We start from the raw sequence: 22,932 nt of genomic DNA, 5'->3' as shown, positions 1-22,932 counted from the left end.
GATGGGGATCTTTTACAAACAATTTTTAGGTCTGAAAAATTCCTGACTATATCCATCTGGAAACAATGGCTATAAATGGGTGACCTAAGAAGGGATGCAAAGCATCCAATCCAAAATATGCATGCAGTTTTTCTTCAAGGATTAATTTTTCATGAAGAAAATTTGAATATCCTAACCCCATGTAAAGTATGCAACTGATTGCCCTAGCTGTGGGAGGGCTTGGAACACAAGAAGAAAATAAATTGGCTCAAGTCAAAACTGTAATTTTGAAAGACAAAATTCTGGTGCAAGCTAAGAATCACCTCATCTGAGAAAAAGATTTCACATAAGGATTCCAGATAAATAAGCCTGCCAGACTAATTGCTAGGAGGAAAAGCATTTTAATAGACAGTACAGGGAAAACTCATCCATATATTCAAAAAAAAAAAAGGAAGGCTGAGATGACATGAGGTATCAAATCATTCTACTAGTCTGACAGCAACTCAGCAGCAATACAGCTTTAAGGAGTTGTGTAATACGAAGGCCCTACAAAAAAACTGCTAGGAGTGGAAGGACTATACTACAAGGCTCTTAAGAACAGACTTGGACCATCAAGAGGCTAGGACTCAGATCCAATCAAGTGTCTATATAAAAGGAACTCCAATACATCCCTGGTTGCAAGACAAAATGGGATTCTTGTCCTACTAAGAGCACCTTGAGGACAAAGTTCTCAGAATCCCTTGCAGCATCCAGACTTCATGCTTTAGACTTTGGTTTTCAAATTGTGGAGTGCACCTGCGAGGGAGGAAGCAATGAAGTTATCAGCAGTTGTGAGGACCTGACTGGTGAGGATTTTTTTTTCTTTCTTCAGAATACTGTTGTTAAAATAAGAATTCTTCTCACTAGCTGAGATTCCTGCTCCAGCTGCTGCGCTACCAGACTGGAAGAACAAGAAGGGAGGAAAGGAGAGATATGATGAGAAGAGGTGGCATTCCCCTACACACGCCCCCCCCTTGCAAGGTAGTTTCTCCCACCCCTCACAGGCACTTGAGCCTGTGATCTGGGGCTTGCACCAGGGCCACAGGAGCCTGCAGCCTTGAGTGATTCTGGGGGGTCCCAGAGGAGGCAGCATGAGGAGAGGAATGCACCTCAGGTGACTGTGTCCTTCCAGGGTCATCCACCTGAGCATTTCCCAGGCAGGGAATGCCTGCAGGCTGGGCAGCAGTGGGGTGGCCCAGCCAGGATGGGCTCTCCCACCCCAGACATCCACAGAAATACTGTTCCTTAGAAAGTGGGGAGAGGTGTACTTGGGACATGATTGGGATGATTTAGCTGAGGTTAGTCCTGCTTTGAGCAGGGGGTTGGACTAGATGACCTCCTGATGTTCCTTCCTACTTTAATATTCTATTATTCTATTACATGAATCTCCAAAGGAGGCAGCAGCAAGAAAAGTTTGGGATCCTCCGCTCTAGAAGTTTCCAGGCCAAGAGTCTCAGGTGCGGTAGGTATGGGAGTTGGAGAGGATCCTGGAATAGAAGTTTCCTCAGTCCAAGAGCTTTCAAAGATACTGAACTAACTTCTCTAGGTATCAGAGAGACTACTGGCACCTGGACCACTACATTTCTCTTCACTGCTTGAGGTCTCAATAATTTAGGTAGATCATGACAGACTAGCCTTTTTTTTCCCCCTTCTTTGAGAAAGAACTGATTTTTTTAGACAGAGGAAGTTCAGTAAATTTAATATATTTGGACTTCACTAAAGCATTTGACAAGGTACCACATGGGAAATTATTACATGACTTAGAGAAGATGGGGATTAATAAAAAAAAACTGTATGATGGATATGGAACTGGAAAAGGGGAGCAGGCAACAAGCTGTGCTGAAAGATGAACTATTGGACTGGAGGAAGGTTACTAGTGGAGTTCCTCAAGGATCCATCTTGGGATCAATCTGGTTCAATCTTTTTATTAATGACAGATCCACAGGTCCGGTGCTCTCACATAGCTCTGGAACAGTACCTGGGAGGACCCCCTTAGGGTCACACTCTCTCTCTGGGGTAAGCCACTTGGTTTCACTGCCTCTTGCATCTGAACTTAAGAGCCTATTTCACACTGAGCTCAGCAAGTCCATTCGAATTAGCCCCCGGGGGAGACTTGCACACCCAAAGGGAGCAATGCACCCCTGACCTCTTTAGACTGGAGTGACTCCCAGACAGCATTGTAAAACAGAAGGGTTTATTAGATGTCTAGAACATAGCATAGAAAGTTCTTAGCTAGCATCAAGACTAGAAAGTTACAGCATAGTCCACCTGGGTCAGTCCTGAGCCCCCTTTTTTTCCCCAGTCCAGAAGTGAGTGACCTTCTTCCAGCAACCCACACCATACCAACCCCAAGGGTCCCTCCTCCATCCTTTGTTCTGTTTTCCAGGCAAAACAGGTCACCCTTCTTAGCTCTTTGTTCTCCCACTGGCCAAAACTGGCTGGCTTTCTTCATAAAGGGGGTCAGCAGTGCTGGGTCATTCGTTGCTAGTCACCGAATGTCTGGGCCATTGTCTTCTGGGTTCGTCATGGGTGTGGAACCTCAGACAGCTAGGCAACAATCACACCTAGATTGCTACACAGAATCAATCACCTTTTCCCACCACTTAGTTAACCATGTAGCACACAGGGGAAACTGAGGCACACACTGTATTCATACAAAATATTAAGAAAAATTCTGACTTTGTCACACCTTGACATAAAAAGTAGGTGTGCGCTAATGAAATTTGCTGAGGATACAAAATTGGTGACATCCAGAGAAGGATCGGATTATATAGGAAAATCTAGATGACCTGGAATACTAAAGTAACAGAAAGGGGACGAAATTCCATAGTCCAAAGTTGTGACACGCTTTGTCTGAAAGAACACCCCAGAAACTCCATATTCACCAATATCATGCCATTATGATATGTTCTGTACAAGGCATGCCTTGTGTGGTATTATTTAAAAAGTATTGATCTGCTGAACATTAATCGTATTGTATTGCATGTGCTACCACTGTATGTGAAGTTATGGAGTGTTGTTGAATATGCTAATAGAACATGTGGCAAGGTGGGAAACTGCCTCAAACAGCGTTTCAGGCACAACTGACAGGTTTGGTCAGACAGGGTTGATGGCTCTCTCTCACCCATTCAACGATAGATTCCACTAACAGGGATTGTTTACAGTAGAGACTTCATCAAGAAAACACGTACACAATGAAATACTGACTGACTAATGAGGACAACCCCCCAGGTCACAAGCAGCAATGGTACAGCAAGCTGGAAAAAAAAAACTATAAAAGGGGACTGACATAATGACTTGCTCTCACTCCCCCTACAACTCAACACCTGAAAACCTGGAAGACAAAGACTTGGAACTGGGGGAAGGCGGTCCCAGGCTCTAGGAGAATCCCAGCCTGTGTATGGAAGATCTATAGCCTGCTTAACTGTGTAACAGGGTGAGACACTGCTTGATTCAAATCCAGTCTAGTTAATAGAACTCAGATTGTGATTTTTACCATTATTTCTTAAGTAACCTACTTTGATCTGTACACTTATTACTTATAATCACTTTAAATCTATCTTTCTTTCGTTAATACATCTGTTTTATATTGTACCTTAAACAGTGTGTTTTGCTTAAGGTGTTTGGAAAATCTTAGCTCAAGTTAATAAAAGCTGGTGCATGTCTCTTCCACTTTGAGAGAAGGGTGACTGGGCAATAAACTTCACTAGTCAGGCTTTTGACCAGGGAAAGATGGTACAGTCCTGAAGTCCTGGGATGGGGAGCTGGCTGGATCTTCTCTAGTATTGGTTCATGTGTGGCTGGGGAAAGCATTAATTGAACTAAGCTGAATGTGGTCCCTGCCTGTGGATGATTGTGTAAGTGTAGCACCTGCCAGAGGTTTGTGGCTTGTATCACAATGTGAGAGGGAGCCCAGGCTGGTCAGACAGAGGGTTCAGTGGTACCCCACTTCCAAATGGCACCGAGGGGGGGAGAGCAGTCCTGTTACAAAAGTGCAGGGTCATACACTTAGAGCATAATAAGAATTCCTGATAAAAACTAAGGGTTCATCAGTTGGAAATGGCAGAGGAGGAGAAAGTCCTGGGTGTGTGGATAAGTCATAGGATGACTATGGTGCACCAATGTGATGTGGCTGTGAAAAAAGGCAAATGTGATTCTAGAATGTATCAGGCAAGGGATTTCCATTAGAAATAAAGAAGTACTGATGCCATTGTACAAGGCACTGATAAGACCTCATCTCAAATACTGTGCACAAATTCCTGTTCAACAAAGATGAATTCAGACTAGAACAGGTGCAAAGAAGAACTACTAGGATGATCAGGGGAATGGAGGGCCTGTCTGATGAGAGGTGATTAGAAGAGTTCTGGAACCACCTCCCAATTGGAGTTAAGGGGGGAAAAAAACAAATAGTTTTAAGAGGGAGATGGACCATTTTATAAGTGGGATTGCATAACAGGGGTATTTGTGATTGTGAGGATAGGGCTTAGGAACCCTAAAATCCCTTCCAGTTTATCTCTTATGTTCCTAAAAGCTCATGCTTCAGGGCTGAAGCCAGTCACCTACCGGGGTCAGTAAAAGAATTGTTTTTTCTCCATTCCAAGGGTGGGGAGAGAAAGCGGAAGTGTCTGGTCTCCTTCCTCTGAAGCACCAGAGATGGCAACAAGTAGAGATGGGATGCTGGACGGGGTAGACCAATGTTCAATGCCATCTCAGAGCCTTCTCTCTTTCATGTGCTTAGCTGGTTTGTTCTTTCTCACATGGTCAGGATCTAACTGATCACCATATGTGCCATCAGGAAGGTAATCCCTCCAGGTCAGATTGGTAGCAACCCTGGAGGGTTTTGGTCTTCCTCTGCAGCATGGGGTGGAGGTCACTTGCTGGAATTATCCTGGTATATGTCACTTAAAGTATTCCATGCCATTTCAGAAGACTTGAGAATTGGTGCACCTCAGTTCCTCCTATTCTCTGCCTGTGGCATATAAATAATAATTTACTGTCCTGTGGGCTGTAACACTTTGGTCTAATTTTGGTTGTTGGGTTTAGTGTGTGGGTGCTAAGTGGTGTTGGTGGCCTGTGATATGCAGGAGGTCAGATTGGATGATCTGGTGCTCCCTTCTAGCCTTAAACTTTGAGTCTAAGTTCCCACTCATGCATCCAATTCATTTTTGCTTAGACCAGTGTCCTATAGACTGCTCTTTCACTCAAATATAGGTGGTTTTAAATCATTAGAGGTCTTATGTTTAGTGCTCCTTGAAGTAGAGAATGGCCTTAATGAGAGCTTGGAAAGCACCCAGTGGGAACTACGTAAACAAATATAATCTATTACTTAAACTTCCTGCTCCAGCAGCAAGAAAACTTCCTCTGCTTCATACAAGGTTTTTAACATTATTCCTGGGGGACTTCTGCACCACTGTACATGTGCAGAATTCATGGCCCCCAGTTTTTTTTCTTCACAGAAAATACATTGTGCCAGAGAAGCGCTGCTGTTACACATTTCTCCCACTAGGCGAGGCTGTTGTGGCAGAATAGAGAGCCAGCCAGCTCACCAGCAGTAGCAGCCAACTGCTTTCTTCACAGCGCCCTGTCCTCAGGGCCAGATTAGGAGACACAGGATATGGAGGGGGACAGACAGAGTAGGGCACACTGGTTGCTGGGAGGGTCACAGAGTGATGTTCAGAAAGGCTAGTGGGGGAGACAGACTGGGGCAGGGGCTGAATGGGAATGGGTGTGCAGGGCCACAGGGGGAGGGAGAAGGAGGGATGCATGGACACATGGGGATGGGGGAAGGGGTGACTGAGTGGGGGTGCAGGGACATGAGGGGAAAGAGGTGCAGGGACACATGGATATGGGAGCAGATGTGCCTGACTGAATGGGAGAGGCTAGGGATCAGCCAGGGTCTGCATGGGGGAAGCTCCCCAATTCCCTAACAATCCCTCCCCCACAAAAAAAAATTTCCATACTTCTCCCACCCACACCCAGCAACCTTCCAGGTACATTCCCAGGTGCCTTCCCAGCAATTACTTCCCTCTCCCTCAGTTCCTCCATTACCCCTGATTCCCCCAAACCTTTGTGCTACTTCTAAGGAGTGCAGGAAATGTGTTTCTGTAATGCAGTTTAAATGAATAACTCAAAGTTCTGTATTAACATGCCTAATAAGGAATCTGTCAAAAAACATGTCCTGAATCTTTTTTGTTGTCTGTATTGTTATGAAAATACTTGCTGACAGGTATTTTGAAATAAATTACCAAAGTAATTGAAATTGGCATGACTATATTGTGTTATTTTGACACAAAATATGCAGAATTTTAAAATATTGTAAAAATATTGTAAATAAAAAATTTTAAAAAAAATTTGGTGCAGAATTCCCCCAGGAGTACAACATGTACTTTGTTGTTCCAGCCTATCAAAGAGTTCTTGTTGATGACTGTTCATGTAAATGGCAACAAATCCAGAGGGAATCTTAAGGGGAGAGAAAGAACCACCTCCTTAATTGCTTGCAACTGTGAGACGTTGCTCTGACTTCTTGGGGCAACAGTTTGCCTGGAATTGAATGGGGCCTATCTAAACTCCTTCAGCAGTGCAGAAGATCATCTGGTTCCTCATTCTGGAAATTCCACTAATAAGGAACATTTGTTGAGCACAGAGGTGCATCTGTACCATGGAACAGTTTCTGCATCCAGTCACCTTCACTCAAGTAATTGAGACCCTGGAGCGCAAATACTTAACGAGTTCCCAGAAGAAATACAAATTGTGAAATATTTCCTTGGGCAACAGAACTGGAACTAGGATTCAATGAAAACAAAAGATTTTTCACTGAAATATTCTACAGAAACAAAAAATGTTATTGGACCAGCTCTACAGGGAGCCCTCAGGTTGCCCTGGTGTAATGGTCATCTTAGATAGGCATGAGTGTTCTTCTCCTATACTGCTTTCTTGTTGATTCCTGTTCTCAGGCATCCTCTGCTTACCAAGAGGGCACTGAGAAAAGGGAGAGGAAAAAGATTCAGAAAACAATGTAAATTGCTCCTTCCTGGAGATGGAGAGGAGAGGCCTAGGGGAGCAGAGACGAAAAAACCAGGGATCTAGAGGGCTGATCCACAGCAGCCTTTCTGAGTATCCCTACATAGTGAGTTGCAGCAAGTCTCAGAACCTAGGTTGACAGGCTCGGGCTCGGAGGGCAGACAACACAATGCTAAAATGAGCTGTGTAGACATTGCGGCTCAGGCTTTGAAGCCTAGAGAGGGGGGAATGAGCTTCACAGCCCAAACTGCAACAGCTACACAGCTATTTTTAATGCTGTAGCATGAGTCCTGCCACTCACTATGTAGGGATATCCAGAAAGGCAGTCAGTTCTCTGAACAGCTCTGCTTGCTGGCACATTACTGTGAAGCTAGCGAGATTTAAGAACAGAGAGCCTCCATGCATGGAAGATGAGGAAGATTAACCCAGTTATAATGAATCACAAAGCACCAGGTGCCCACATGGAAGAATAGGGATGATTTCTACAGTTCCGGACTTAACTTAGTATCCACACTTACAGATGGGTGGTAACTTTGTGGCCCTCTGGACCTGTCCATTCTGTTAAAGTTCCATGCTGCACCTGACTACGCCCCAGGCATGGTGCTTTATGGAGTTACACTGACAGAGGTCAGACCGTGATGGCAGGAAGAGAATTTGTTTAACATTGCAATGGCAGCAGGTGCTTTTGAAGATAATTGTAATAAAATTACCACGTTCTCCAGAGTGCTACCTCCAGCTGGTGATGGACTCCAACATCTACTTTTTTCAGTTGCCTGTGAATTTTGGGTCTGAAATACCAGGTGGCGTGGATATACAGAGATGTTATATAACACACAGACTGCTACAATATAGGCTTTGAAACCCAGAGTTTTCTGTCACTGCGGAAGAGCTATAAGAATCTACTGCTATTATATCAAAATGTACAGGTGCTTCAATGTGCTAAGGTCAACCCCAATAAAATCTACCCTGAATTCTATGAAGAGTTGAGCTTCATTTAGTTTATAATTTGACTAAGCTATACCACTGGGCATGTTAGGAAGGCGGAGGCTTCCCATGACTTACACAAAGGGGTAAGGTGAGTGAATGCAGTGCCAGTGAAGGCTTCTACTCCCCAATCACTGGAAACAGATTATGAGGGGGTAACAAGGTGTCTAACTCCAGCACAAAGGATAAGCTACAATCCAACCCTCGATAACCAGTCTAGCAATCCATAGTTAGACAAAATTCCTAAAGACCTTAATGGGTGTTTTGCCCATCTAGAAGACCTCAGGACTGGCCCCTATATACATAGGCACAGCAATGCAGACAGCACTGGGGTGGAAAGAATGTAGCTAGAAGTCCAGCCATCATAAAGCACTCTGCACAATAGTCAGGGGAAGAGATAAGTGAGATGGAATAAGTAGAAATGTCTTGTTGTTAAAGCATGGGAATGAAAGATCTGGGTGACCCAGCACTTCTTTTGGGCCAACATTTTTTAACTTTAATGCCTTAAGTTAAGGATCTGAATCCATATTTAGGGTCCTAAATAAAAGTGGCCTGATTTGCAAAGGTGCTAGTTGGAGAGTTAACTATAGATAGATGCCTAACTTAAGGCAATTTAAGTTAAAATCATTGACCTTAACTTCTCTCAACTTTTCTGTCATGATAACATTTCTCTGTCTCAAGGGTGTCGTGGGGCTTAATTCATTAATATCTGAAAAGCACTTTGAGACATCCACATGGAGGGTAATGAATAAGTGAAATGTATTATTAGTTATTATGTAGTTATTTTATTAAAATTAGCACTAACATTGTTTGGTTTTAAGAAAAACTTCAAGTTTTGTGACTATAAAGAAAACATGAAATTGTGATAGATCACTGTAGTCTTCTATTCTATCCTGCACTACATTATTTTGTGTTATACTGCTGTATGATGCTTTAAGATTGCTTGAATGCTATCCTCCAGGGCCCTCACAAAAAATGAGATATGGATGCCATCATGCTATCCCAATAAAATAAAATAAATAGCAGGGGCAATGGAAGAGAGATACAGTCACGGTCTACTAGAGAGGAGTCTAGTATGCAGAAATCACCTAGACATATACAGTTGTGAGGTTCAGAATTGGGCATGTGTTTATGCTTCTGTGTTAAGTATTCATTAGAGATAAGTTTCACTACATTTTAAAGTCATTGGCCATAAAAGAAGGAGTCTTTTCTCCCCATGCTAAAACTCTTGTTTGATGAAACAGAATGTTTGCAAAGTTCTAGATTATAAATTTGGAATTTAACAGTTAGCTTCCATCTCTAAGAAAAATGGCTTCCTTTTGCCATACAAGCAGCTTCAAAGACTTGGTTTAATCTTTTGAACACCATTTTCAGATATAATCATGAACCATTATTTATGATGAAGCAAGATCATCCTGGGACCTTTAAAGTTTAAATTCAGATTTTATAGCTCTAATAAAATCCCATCTGCCTGTTCAAAGTAGCAAGACCGCTAAAGAATCAAGGTGAGCATTTACACAGTTACAAGAATATATAATGAAATGTATATTTTAACAAGCATTAGATTGGGGCCCAATTCTGCAAACATTACTGTGTTCAGTGCTAACTACCTTGAATAGTCCCAGTAGGGTTTCCAGCACAAAGCCCTTTATTCACCGGTTGCCCAGGCCTTCAGATTTTATGCAAGCAAGACTCTTGTGCATTAGGACTTCATGATCATGTACAAAATGGTCTTCACTATAGCTCTTTACAGAGGAAACCCTAGCAGAAAGTTGCCTTTGGATAGCAAGTAGAGTAATATTTCTTACAATATATGTTATTTATTTTCCTCCAAGCCAGGGCAAAATTGGGATTCCTTTTTTGCTCTCTGCATGTTTGCTAGAGTCAGCCAGAGTGAAAGGAAATGCAACGCAACCTGGTCTTCAGAGTTTTTGTAAGGCATGTCCACCAGATCTGCAGTTTCTGCAAATCAAGTACTATGCTTCATCCACATATAGATTGAATCTTGTGTTATGCCCAAATTGTTTTGTGGTTAAATAACTATCCACTTGGAAGAATACTGAGACACAAATTCAGTCTCTTAACATAAACCGGTTTTGAATACATGCAAGTCAAAAGTGAAAGCTGTTCCATTAGAATACTGGCATTTTCCAGATTATCAGGCAAATGCACATGCAAGAGAACATCGGTTTGAATCTTCAGAGAGTGAAGCACTGAACCATTTATCAGACCTTAAGTAGACATTCCATAGTGACTGGTTTTGGTATCAGAGAATCCCATATCTAATACACTGAGTCTAAGCAACCATCCTAAATGCTATAGAATTAGACTTTTAAATGGGGACATGAGCTTCTTGTAAGTAAGGAAAATGGAAGTGTCAGTTTAATAAAAATCAGAGATTTTAGACCTTTAGATATGAGTTCTTATAGCCAGGAAAATAAAAACCAGAGAAGCTTAGTATTTCACAGCTCAGCATAGCATTTCATGTGTAATCTTACTTTCTCACTTGATCCTCCTAGACATGACTGGGAAGGTTCATCTTGCAGAGAGCAGCTCAGAAATCCCAGTCAGCCCTCCAGAACCTCATTGATTAACAACCCCAGACATGGAGCTGTCCCTCTGAATGCAGTTGTTGCTTCTTTGGTTTTAGTGGTTAGCCATATTCAGGGCCTTACAAAGTTGTTTCCATTAGGTTCCATTGCTTTCATTAGGGATCTCAATTAAATGAATTAGGTTTATTCTGAATGTTACCATGTTTATTTACAAAAATGTAGAGAGTCCTTTCTTCCTCCTGTGCTCAGAGAAAAAACACCAGCAGGCAGTTATTGCTCAGAAATCACCAGGATTGCCACCACAATGAGCTCTGTGCCCAAGTAGCTCTTTTTCTCTGTTGCATCTCTGGGACATGCTCACAACTGCTTCTCAGGCTTTCTGCCTCTAACACCCATTGCCTGCAGCTGATATGCTAGCTCCAGGAGACTACTATTAATCATGTGGAGTACAACTCTGTGTGAGCTAGCCTCTCTTTCCTGTAGATTTGGAATCCAGAGATCACCAGCTTCCTTTGTGTCCATCAGCCCACCACATCTCTGAAATCCCAACTATATGGATCTCTCTCACTAAGCCAAACTCAGCACGCTCAGCTTTCGTTTCCTCACCCTAGAGCCACTCATCACACCATGCATATTCCCCTCCAAGACATATGCTTCTCATTCATAATGTCATCTTTCCCACACACCCAGCCCTAAGCCCCTTTTTGTTGGTCATAAAAGCCGCTGAGCCTTAAAGGAGTCCTGGATACAGCTACTACAAGCCGGAAGTGATACGGCTTGTAACCTGATAGAGGCTTCATCACTGTAAGAGAGGAGCAGCCCTGCTGACCAGCTGGCAATGCTGTAGACTATGAAATTCAAGCGAGGCTGGGCCTACTTGTAAAATTAAGCTATCAAATATTACTAATAAGAAGCATGTTGCAAAAGTATGCTGGTGGCTGGAATCCCTTTTTGAAAAAAAGTAATGGCTTCTTATTGTATCACATATGTGCTGTTTTTTTCTTTAAAGCATGTCTGGTTTTTCATCAGGGTAACTGCCTTTCCTATGATTAATGGCCTCTCTTGACTGACCAGCCTCCCTCATGAAATTATCTTCTGTAATTAACTCATCTATACCTCAGTAGCTCCATATTTTTCAAGAATACCTTTTGATGCTATCTTCTGATGAGTACCACCTGAGGTATTATTCAATTTGCATCTCAGAAAATCCCAAATGCTGGATTGTTGACTATGCAAAATCCAGGTGACTAACACCTTTTGAACTGAGCAAAAACATGTAGGTCTTTCCCCTGTTGTTTTTGTTTGGACTTCTTTTGTTCTCTCATATAATTATAAAAAATGCTTTGAAAACACTAAAGTTAGGTGTATAAAGAGCGAAGCCATCCCACTAGCAAGTGCACTACAAGACTCAGAAATCATTCCAGACACAGAATTGTCATCGTCCAGCTTTCTTCTGAGATTACGGATCCAAACTCTCAGAGAAGGTGTCAAGAACTGAAACCACACCATGTCTTGCCTGCATTGGTGAGGAAAATTGCTTTTGCAACTAATATATACTGGACTTTTGGTTTGGTGGTTCATTTTATAAGTGTAGTAATTAAAGCCTCTGTCATTATTGCATGAGCGTCGTGTCAATTTCTGAACGCACAAATATCAGATCCCAGTTGGTAAAGTAACAATGCTCCACAGAACAGCACTTGTCCACAGGCTACTGTTTGAGAATTGCTGGGGTGAATAAGTTCAGCTGAGAACCTAACAGCTCTGCCCCTGCTACCCACAGAACATATCCAGGAAATAGTGAATTTGACACTGGAATGCTTTAATCTCAAAAATACATACATCGGAACAAAAAACAAAACCCTCATACCTGTGGATTAGATTCATCTCATGGAGTGGGAGGCTCAGGGGAGGCTTACTCCCTGATTTTTAAAGGGATTTAGGCATTGCAATACTCAGTGTTCCAACACTAAACTGATTTAGGAGCCTAAATGTCATTTTCAAAAGGAATTTGGCCACTTGGGAGTCTAAATCCCATTGACCGTCACAGGCATTGCAACACTGAACACTGCAACACCTTTGAAAATCTGGGCCTTAGTCGTTTGTGCATCACAAACTTGAGATTTGATCTGTAGTAAAAACATGGTGTCAATATTTTGCTCATGTTCGTCAGGGATTAGTTTAAGTAATACAAGTGGAGATATCAACTATTTAGATATTAACATATTGTACAAAGACTTGTACCAAAATCCTATGAAATAATAAGTACAATATCTCCATATACTTTGTCCTAATGAAAGGGAGCTGATAAAGGCAGACAGTGGACCCTGGGCCATACCCTCAACTACCACAATCAGGGTAACTTCCTTGAACTAAACTGAGCTACAGTGATTTACAGGAGTTGAGGATCTGGTCTTGATCTAGGAGAGGTTATACAAAGTTTGTAGAATTCTCATTGAAATTAGAAAAAGTGCCTATTCCATATTTTTATTTGTATCTTGAAAGATTGAAGGTAGAGCTGCATGAATTCTTCACAAAATTAATATTTGCGTGAATAAAATGTGTTCATGATGGTTGTTTTCATGCTCCTGTGCATTCACTATCTGCAAATACTCTAGAGAACAAGTTTAATGACAAGAATATTCTGGAAACATGTAGTTGTACATGAATAATAAGGAAAATTCAGACAAAGCAAATTTTGAACTCCATACAGCAACAATACCCCTTGACATCATGATAGCCAATCCTCCTTAATTTTCCCCCTGACTTTGATTCCACCATTTTTCTGTGACTCGTTATTGATTTTGTCTTTAAACAGTATTATTCACTTTGTCCTTTTGGTCCAGCTTCACATTTAAAGGTAGACTCTCTTATTTGTTTTACATGCACAAACGCTAGCAACATTTTGTCCCCATTATTCAGATGTGTGCACTGGAATCCTAAACCATGGGTGAAATCCTGGCCCCACTGGAGTTGATGGGAATATTTTTATTGATTTATAATTTCACTGATTGTAAATGTAATGATAAGGAACAAAATATGCTTGGGAACTCTATGTCATGCACTGAGCTGTAACATTACAAAGTAACAGAAGAATGGTCTGGAAAAAAGACATTTCATTTAACCACATACACAAAGAACTTCATGGAACTAGATGTATAAAGCAATGGATTAGTAAACAGCATAAAGTACTTACTGTTAGTGGGAGACTCAGATTTAGCAACAATTGGGATCTTCACTCTTTGGGTTGTTGGGTGGGGTTGTCCTTGCCCTTTGTCTGGAGAATTCAAGGTGGATCCTCTCCTCACTTCAAGAACAGCTGGTGGAAACTGAAAGTGCCATTTTGGAGTATACCGCCTGTCCTCCTGGCTATATGAGGAGAATATAACCACATAGCTGCTGTGACAGCAACAAAAAAATGGATTTGATAGAGAAACACAGAAGCCTAAAATAAAGAAACACACGGAACATTCAGGAGGTAACTCACTGCCTTAGAAGAGGAAGGCATTTTCCCCATCTTTTATGCATACACAAGAGTCAGAAAAATTATGTACATTAACCCAGTCCCAAAACTAAGATTTATACCCTCTACAAACTACTTTCCCCCAAATGTTTTTGTATTTCATTTTTATATTACAACTTTTTTTCCAAATGGAAAGTTTGTATAAGCCATTGAATTAAGAAAAATGTGCTTCTCTCATTTTCATGATGCTGTCAGTAGTGTTTTGTTTTTTTCCTTTTAATAGCACAGCATCAATATATGCTTTTAACTAAAAAAATCTTTGCCCAAGGTTCCAGTAAGAAGATTCTGCCATTTTATTTCTTCTGTAACCTTTCAAAATGCAATAGCATAAAAGCCAACATGAAACAGTCGAATGATGCAATAAATGGAGAACAAAGATCAGTCTTTTCAGAGCTAAATAAGCAACTTGACAGTCATCCTTTTAGTCCTAAAAAACCCAAGGTGATGACAAATTAGCTGTAACCTTGTGTAGTGCATTAACATTTCTTCTTTTCCCTTCAGACACAGAATGAAAATTCAGATGCAAAAGAGGCAGGAGGTTAACATTTTGTCTTGCCTGGCTATTATACTCCATAAAGAGGTGCATGTTTAAAGTATGGTGACAGACAGTAAAAATAATTCCTCAGTGTTATGTCTGCAAAATACACACCAAATGGAGAAAAATCAAAGTACAAAAACTTCAAAGACAATCAGTGGCTACCAAGCAATTGTTAGCGATGTACCAGAGCTTCAGACTTCTAATGCATATCCAGATTTAAACCATCATATGGGGCACAAGGGATTCAATAAGTTTCTGCACACCCATCATTAATAAAGATCTTTCTTTAAGGCCCTGATCCAGCAAAGCACCGAAGCCCATGTGTAATTTTAAGCATGTGAGTAGTCTCAGGGGAACGACCCATATACCTAAAGTTACCTGCATGCTTAAATCATTGCTGGATCTAGGCTTCGTACATTTGTGGTTTATAATCCTATCAGGACAAGTGTAACATTCTATAAAATGATCACTGTATAAAGTTTTTAAAGTGAGAGTAATTTAAAGAGTGTAAAGTGGTCTATTCGCCTCTTAACATTCAGGGGATTTTATGTACACAGGATCCTATGGAGGATGAAATTCCAAACCAACCACACCCAAAAGGCTCTTTAAATTACCTCCACCAAGGACAGGCAACAAAGTCTGAGAAACAAACAACACTGGAATTAAATCTTCACAAAATGTCCCTCTCTCCCCAGGTACCCCTGCTGGCAGGAAGGGTGAGAGGTTTGCAGCAGGGAAGAAGAACGACAGGAAGGTCCTTCAATGCTTCTCAGTAGCCTGAAGGCAGAGTACAAACCACTTGCTAAGCAAACAAGCAATCCTTTTCCTATTAACTTCTCTCGGATGAGGCTACTTATATGCTGCCCTCCTTCCCAGACCTTCTCCTGATTGGCAGAGAGAGAGGAGAGCCTGGCCCCACCCTACATTACAAGGTTCCTAGGCTGCTGCGAATCTGAACAGTAATTACCTGAGGGTTTTCCTGTCCACAGATCATTGCCCTAGGACCACTTATTCTCTCTCAACACTGTCTCTGTCTGAATCAGACTCTTGGAATGGCATAGCCTGTTGCCCAATTCTTCCTCCTCTAGGCTTAAAGGGCCTACATAGCCCCCTATTTCCCCCTTACTGATAATGGCAATTACACATATAAATGCCTACATATTGAGATATTAATAAATTGCAAGGACTACATTTACTGGTTTTGTACGTGAATTTCATTTTCATGAAAGATGCTGTTCTGTCAGTCATGGAGATGGAAGCCCTCTGTGTCTTCAAGAAACAAGGATAACATGTGCAACCTCAGTTCAAGCTTCCCTGCTAGAACTGGGTGAATCCTACAAAAAAAATTCTTCACAGATCTTCAATGACATTTTGAAACAAATTCACTTTGCCAGTGTTCACATCTTTTTTTATGTTTGTTTTCCTCAAGTATTCCTGTAAACTAGTTTAATGACAGGGGCTCTGTCAGAGGTTAAAGCTAAGCAAAATTTTTCAGATGAATAGTTTATTTGCTGAAAAATGTAGTTTTGGTCAACCCTGAACTATTCATAAATTTGACATTAATTTACCTAACAGTTTAGGCCAAAAAATGGTTCTGGGGACTTAGAGGTCATGCACGGAACAACTAGAGGTGGAAACCTCCCTTCTAAGCTTTAGCCTACTAGTTAGACCACACACCAGGATGTGGGATACCTAGGTTCAATTTCCCCCCTCTATGTGATGTGAAAAAGGGAGTTGAATTCAGATTTCCCCCCTCTCAGTATGGTGGTATAACCACAGGCCTTGGGATATGACTTGTTCAAACTGTACTGCTGAAGCTTTTCCACTTTGTATAATTGATTAAATAGTCATTGGAGCAAGGATTTGAACTAGGCTCGCCTACCTTCTAAGTGAATACCTCAAGCTATGTAATCCTTCTCTTGCTTGTTTCCTGGCTGAATGAGAAAGACTAGACATTGGGTCAGGGCATGTGAGTGAGAAAAGACTCCATAGCCTGAAGGTTAAGACATTCACTGAGGCTGTTTGTAAACAGGCTGTTAGGCTGCATCAGGCAGAGAAGGGCATTGAACCTAGGTCACCCACCTCTCAGTTGAGTATCTTAGCCACTGGGTTAAATGTTCTAAGGAAGGTAGCAGCTGCTGTTCTATCTTTTCAGGTTGCTTTGTGGTTCTGGCACTTTAAAACTGCCCCAAACAAACCAGTCCTTCAAATTAATTCTCTCAATTAGCCAAAATTCTTCACAATTTTCAGATTCAGCTTGATCTAAGCCAGACAATAAAAAAAATCAGTTATTTGCCCAACTCTGGTCAGAGGGGGAAGCATTTAAACAACCAGGTTCAAATTCTGAGCTCAGCTTTTTTTGTAGCATGAATGGGGCGTGGGCAAATGTGTTGGGGTGGTAGGAGAGACTGTGGAGTGTCTGCACAGGAATTCTGTGGAAGCTAGTTCAGTAAGACAGTTGTAGTACAGTCCTGAGATTTACACAACCCTATACCTAGAGGAGAACAGAAGCACAGGAATCGGGACTGCACCTCAATCCCAGTTTGCTTTTGTCTTGCTGCCAATTTTCACTTGAACATTCAAAGGTGTTTCTCCTCATAGAAAAAATGTAAATTTTCTCCCTCCATTCATTTCAAAGTTTCAAAAATGACTAAGGCTCAGATATTTAAAAGTATTTAAGCATCTAACTAGTATTGACTGGGCCTAGGTGTCTTAGAAGCTTAAGTCTATTTTCAAAAACACCTAACTCACTTAGGAGCTTAAGTCTCATTAAAACTCTGTGTGGTTTAGGGTATTAAGTGACTTAGAGACTTTTGACAATTTTACCCATTTGTCAAAAAAAAAAGTCAAGATTTTTTTTTTTTAATTGAGGAAGTATTTTTCCCCCACTCTCCTCATTCCCAACAATGGTACAATTCTTTTTGTTCAAACTTTTGAAAATATTTCACCTTTAAACAGGGACCAAGCTAGGGAAATTTCAGCTTGGAGGGTGAACATTTTGGAAAGTAATGAGAAACTGAAAAACAGATGGTTAGAATGAAAATCGCTATGCCACTTTAACTATAGCAGTTGCTAAGGCTCCCTCTCCAATTATTCTTCTAAATGCAAGCGTTCATAAATGGAATCAGGTAGTATAGCTTTCAGATTAATCTGTTCTGATGCAAAAAAAGGTGGGGCGTAAATTTTGTTCAGAATTTTTGATTTTAGTAAAGCCACAGTAATTCATGTATTCAGTCCAGAGCTAAAATCTCTTCAAAGACATGGAAGCCAAGATTATTTGCAAGTCACAGCACTTATGGTAGTTTGAGCTTGCATTAAAATATGATTTGTGAGATGGAAGGGAAGTTCTACAGACTCAGTGTCATTTATATATACAAATGAATGTAAATTTCACTCCATTAAGTTTTCTTATTCGAAATGAATCTAAAGATCAAAGGGATGTTTCCCTACTGGAGCAAGCAGCATTACCTGGCAGTTTGAATAGCAAAATCTTCAGCAAAATCTTTCTTTGTGATTATACTCAGATGGGTATTTTGGTGCATCCCTCCTTTGCTGTAGCCTATAAAACTCAGACCTGAAAACATATAATAAATTATCCCTCAGTACTGCACCAGAGATGTGCTCAGGATTCTGCTATAGCCACAGTAGGAAACAACACATATGGGGGCACTTGTATGCTGCACAATTCATCAACTGTACAACATTTATGAACCATCACAATCAAAAATATTTTTCCACTCTCCAGCATCATTTAACTGGCATTGGCCTATGCCAATGAGGCTTTACATTTGCTTTTGTGAACAAAATCTAAAACACCAGCAAGTAGAAAACTTATATTGAAATTATTAAAACACAGCGGATTGTCGGCAATGGCATGTGGGAAAATATAGTACAATGTAGAGAATTTTGGGTAGCAATCTTGCTTAAAGCCACTCAGTTGCCAGAAAGGCATTTCCTTGGAAAGGGGGAGCCCAAATAGCTTAGTCTATGTTGTCACTTCAAAAAGAAGAGTTTTCAATATAAAATTCTAGTGGAGACACGGCACCATAGTTTTTAACCTTGATCTAGTAAGTCAAGGTCATTCCCAGGTGTGGGGCATAGGGTTGACTGTGCTAAAATCTCTACAATAGAGTTCAATTAGCTGTGGTTCTATAGATCTGCAGCTTTACAGCAAGTCTGATGTCATGATTACACCACAGAATTCACTGAAGGGCCCAAAACTTGCTGCTGCTCTGAGGGTCCACATCTTCTGAACATCCTCCATCACCATCTATGACGCTGCCTAAGTATTTGACAGCTGCCACCTGCTCAATGTCCCATCCCAACGGTTTAATACTGAGCTGGATGCAGGACCACCGACAGCAATTCCGGGCCCCAGGGCAAAACAGTCAACGTCCCCCCTAGAAAGGGAATGCTGAGGTCGGAGTGGGCTTCCGCCGGACATTTTTACTTATTTATTATGGACCATGCAGGTTCCTGGGTGGCTGAGGAGGTTGATTCCCTGCATGTTCTTCTATGCAGTTTTGCTAAAGTCTAGGGAGCTTTGGTCTTATTTGTAGTTTTGCTGTGTCATTGGTGGAATTTCCTCTCAAGGTCCTAGGAGCAGGATGAGAGCAAAAGGACAGCATTATTGCAGTCAGAGAATCAAAACAGTGAGATCTTGATTTGAGACTAGGAAAGGAAAGTCTAGCTAACTCTGGGCTGTGTCCCCGCTGCTTCAGCACACACACAACTACACAATACACTAATGTGTTGTGATGGAGTCGGAGAAGACAAGGTGAGTGAAAAGGAAATTATAGGAGGTGATGGAGGACTTTGGAGCAGAGTGCTCATGACTGCAGATACTACCCCTAGGATGAAAAGGCCCTGTGGGGTTTTTGCTTTCCTCTGTAGCATGGGGCACGGGTCACTTGCTGGTGGATTCTCTGTACAAGTATTTAAATCATTATTTGAGGATTTCAGTAACTCAGTCATAGGTTAGCGGTCTATTACAGGAGTGGGTGGGTAAGGTTTCTGGGGCCTGCATTGTGCAGGAGGTCAGACTAGATTATCATAATGGTCACTTCTAACCTTAAAGTCTAGGAGTCTATTAGGACTTGCAGTGTTAGGATAAATCCTTGTAAAATTCAGAGAGAGTCTATCATAGTTCTGAGCCACATGCAGGGTCCAAATGTTATTATTTGGTATGAAAACCATTACAGGAGACCCTCCCAATGGTTAATAGCTTGGTGGCAGTTGTTGCTTAAGCAATAAAAAGTCAGTACTGCTTATGACCCTTCGCTGGGACATTCAGGCCCCTTGTTCATCGGACTCCAATGGGGGTGATCAGGAGTTACAGGTGGACAAGGAGGGTTCATTCAGGCCTTCTCCCAGTTCCCAATCATTCCATTTTCAGCTTTACTCTATTTTGCAAGTTATGGAAGCCTTCATATACAACAGATGTGTTGTTCCCACTGTTATTTTACTCAAACTGGGGATTAAATGCATGTAGATGAGCTTTTTGGGGGGATAAGGAAATAAGATTGTTCTGGCAATCCCCCTTTATTATTAACTAAGTGACTCATTCATTCTTACACTACAGGTACTCTAGAGATATCAGCAACTGATGCATCTTTCTCTGAATATTTTTCAATATTTTCTCTGTTAGATTGAATGCAGTAGAGCTAGGAAAGTCCTGTCTCGGGATTTGGAGTAAATAAGGCTATTTCTTAGCATCTCTTTTATTTAACAGTTTAATGAACTGCAGCAAGGTGGAACAACCCTGTGAAGTGCAGAAAATGATTAAGGAATTGGTGTGGCCTAGTAGACAAGTCATCCTTTCCGAATAGAGATACAACATTGCTGAGCTATTACAGGCAGGGCCAATCTAATAAATAATTGATCAATTTTCTTTCTTTGCAACTAAAATTTGACATTAATCTATTTTTAAGATCATCCAACTCTCAGGAACTGTGACAATGTAAAAGGTTGAAAGCAGTCAGTGAGTATACCAAAGATGAGATAGAAATGGGCCCGAAATAGAGATCCCTGACTCATCTGGATGCCCATAAAAATCATCCAAATGACCTATTAAGGCATACCAGTTCCCAATTGGTGGGGGCAGCCATCTTTTCATGTAGGATCTTGAAGTACATTTCTCTGTTAAATTGTTTTTTCAAGATTCTTTCTGTGAAGTCATTCCTGCCTTCACACCGTGCAAGTGGGAATGACATGACTTCCAAGAATGACAATATGCAAGGCAGCAGTGGCATACTTATTATTTTGGAAGTATATGGGGTAAGCTACAGACACAGCTTCTCCTCTAGTCCCCCTTCACTTCTATTTTAGGAAGTGTCTGAACCTGTTTTACTCATCTTAAAATGAAGTAAGATTTTTCCCCCCTTGTAACCTGGCCTTGAGGAGGACATGAGGGGGCACCTGTACTGGTGGAATTGATGTGGCCTGCCTTGGAGCTCCTATCTGATATTCAGCTACAGCAGCTTAATCCCTTCCATGGCCACTTCATAGTAAGAAGGTAAAACAACACATTGGTTCAGATATGCAGAGCTGGGTCAGTTGACCCCTGTGGCAGTGGGTAAGGAGAGACTGTTGTGTAGACATGGAAACAGGTGCACCACAAATCCAAGTTTGGGTAACAACAGGAAAGGTTTTTAGAAGTACAAAACTCCCTAAGAGGGGAAACTCCCACCCTGGTTTATAGCTACCCAGAAGGAATTTTCTGTACTGTCACTGAGCCAGAGAAAGATATACCGATAGAAAGAGAAGTGAGGCTCCAAAAAAAAAAAAAAAAACAAGAGAGGGCCCAAGAGAATATACACAAACTTTCATTACAGAGGTAAAGCAAGAAAAAAAATCTGATGTAAGACATAAGCCAGATTCAAGATGTTAAGTTTTGATTCTTTGGTTTCATATGCAGTTTCCCTCAGAAGGTAATATATCAGTAGGCAATGATCCTGCTTTTTGGTTCCTGCTATTTAATACACAGTCAGTGAATAAGAAACATAAGAATGGTCATACTGGGTCAGACCATTGGCCCATTTACCCAATATCCTGTCTTTTGACAGTGGCCAATGCCAGGTGCGTCAGAGGGAATGAACAGAGCAGGGCAATTATTGAGTGATCCATCCCGTCGTCTACTTCTGGCATCTGACAGTCAGAGGCTTAAAGACCCCCAGAGCATGGGGTTGCATCCCTGACCATCTTGCCTAATAGTCTTTGATGGACCTATCTGATGTGCTGACCAATAAAGTGTTGACCAGCTATGATGTGAGTATAGATGGTGCCCCATTTTCATATTCCCTTTGAACTAAGGAGTATGAAAACATTCAGGTAAACATCTGTAAAATGTCATCTCTAATACTTCATTTGAGAAAAATTATGAAGTGTGATATTTTTGTTACTCTATTTATTCTTCATGGTAAGCGTATTTATTGCCCAGAATAATACTAGACACAAAGGAAATATAACACCTTACCTTATCCTGAATGCTCTGTGTATCCAAAACTTCTCCTAAAATCAAAGTTAGCATTGGGTGCACTGGAATGCCAGATTGTGCCCTTAGGAATAAATATGCATTTAGGTTTCCTTAGAAAACACAATGTCAAGTTTTTAAAATGAAAAGGGGCAGAAACAAAGTGCTATAAAATGAGGAAGTAAAGTGAGACAAACATTAAATGTCAGTGATTTCACTACTCATAATGACATTTTGTCTCTATTTTGAAATATAAAATCTACTAGCTTGTGACCTACACACCAAATAGATTTGAGATATTCACTATTAAATATATATTTTATAACTAATCATCTCACAGAATCTGTATTTAAAGCACTAGGACAGGCATGAAACAGGATATGCTGAGTTCAGGGTTGGCAAAGTTTTGTGTCTCTGCACACTTTCCATTATTAATTCATTAGCCTTTTACCGTTGGTTCAAAACTTGCAATATAATCAAAATTACAAGAGCACGTAGATAGCACTCTAGAAGGAATAAATCTTCATTAGATACTTAGTGTTAATAAATATCTAGCATCGGAAAAAACTGTTAATAAAAGGACATTACAGACTAATCAAGGTGTCCTTGGTTGACTTACACGGTGGTATTTCACGTAATGAGGATTGTGATAAAGTTTGTGTTACAAAACATTTCATGTAATTTTAACCTTACTACTCACCAAGGTCAGTGTTAATAACTGCAGTCCAAAGCCATTAACTTTGAAAAGTTAAGACCTAAAAAAGTGCACTATTGAACTCAGCAAATACAAAGAGTCAACAAGGAGGCAACTTTAACCAAATTCATTATT

The 22,932-nt window shown here is 41.0% G+C and overlaps 1 protein-coding gene across 1 annotated transcript in view; it reads right to left on the bottom strand.

Annotated features, from left to right (window-relative positions):
* The window catches only part of LOC137167713 (uncharacterized), a 60,744-nt gene extending 42,570 nt beyond the window's left edge, over positions 1–18,174 (bottom strand). Inside the window, exons 1-3 of the mRNA XM_067569984.1 lie at positions 18,101–18,174; positions 15,247–15,389; positions 13,768–14,016 (exon numbers count right to left, since the gene is read on the bottom strand). Of these exons, the coding sequence (XP_067426085.1) occupies positions 13,768–14,016; positions 15,247–15,389; positions 18,101–18,174 (466 nt within the window). The remainder of the gene's footprint in view (positions 1–13,767; positions 14,017–15,246; positions 15,390–18,100) is intronic.
* Between the last annotated feature and the right edge of the window lie 4,758 nt (positions 18,175–22,932).

Source organism: Emydura macquarii, unplaced genomic scaffold, assembly GCF_026122565.2.
Source record: "Emydura macquarii macquarii isolate MOO-44397 ecotype Brisbane River unplaced genomic scaffold, CSIRO-AGI_Emac_v2 contig_2975, whole genome shotgun sequence".
NCBI lineage: Eukaryota > Metazoa > Chordata > Testudines > Chelidae > Emydura > Emydura macquarii.
Note: the sequence above shows the minus strand (reverse complement) of the source record. Positions and strands in the feature narration are given on the sequence as shown.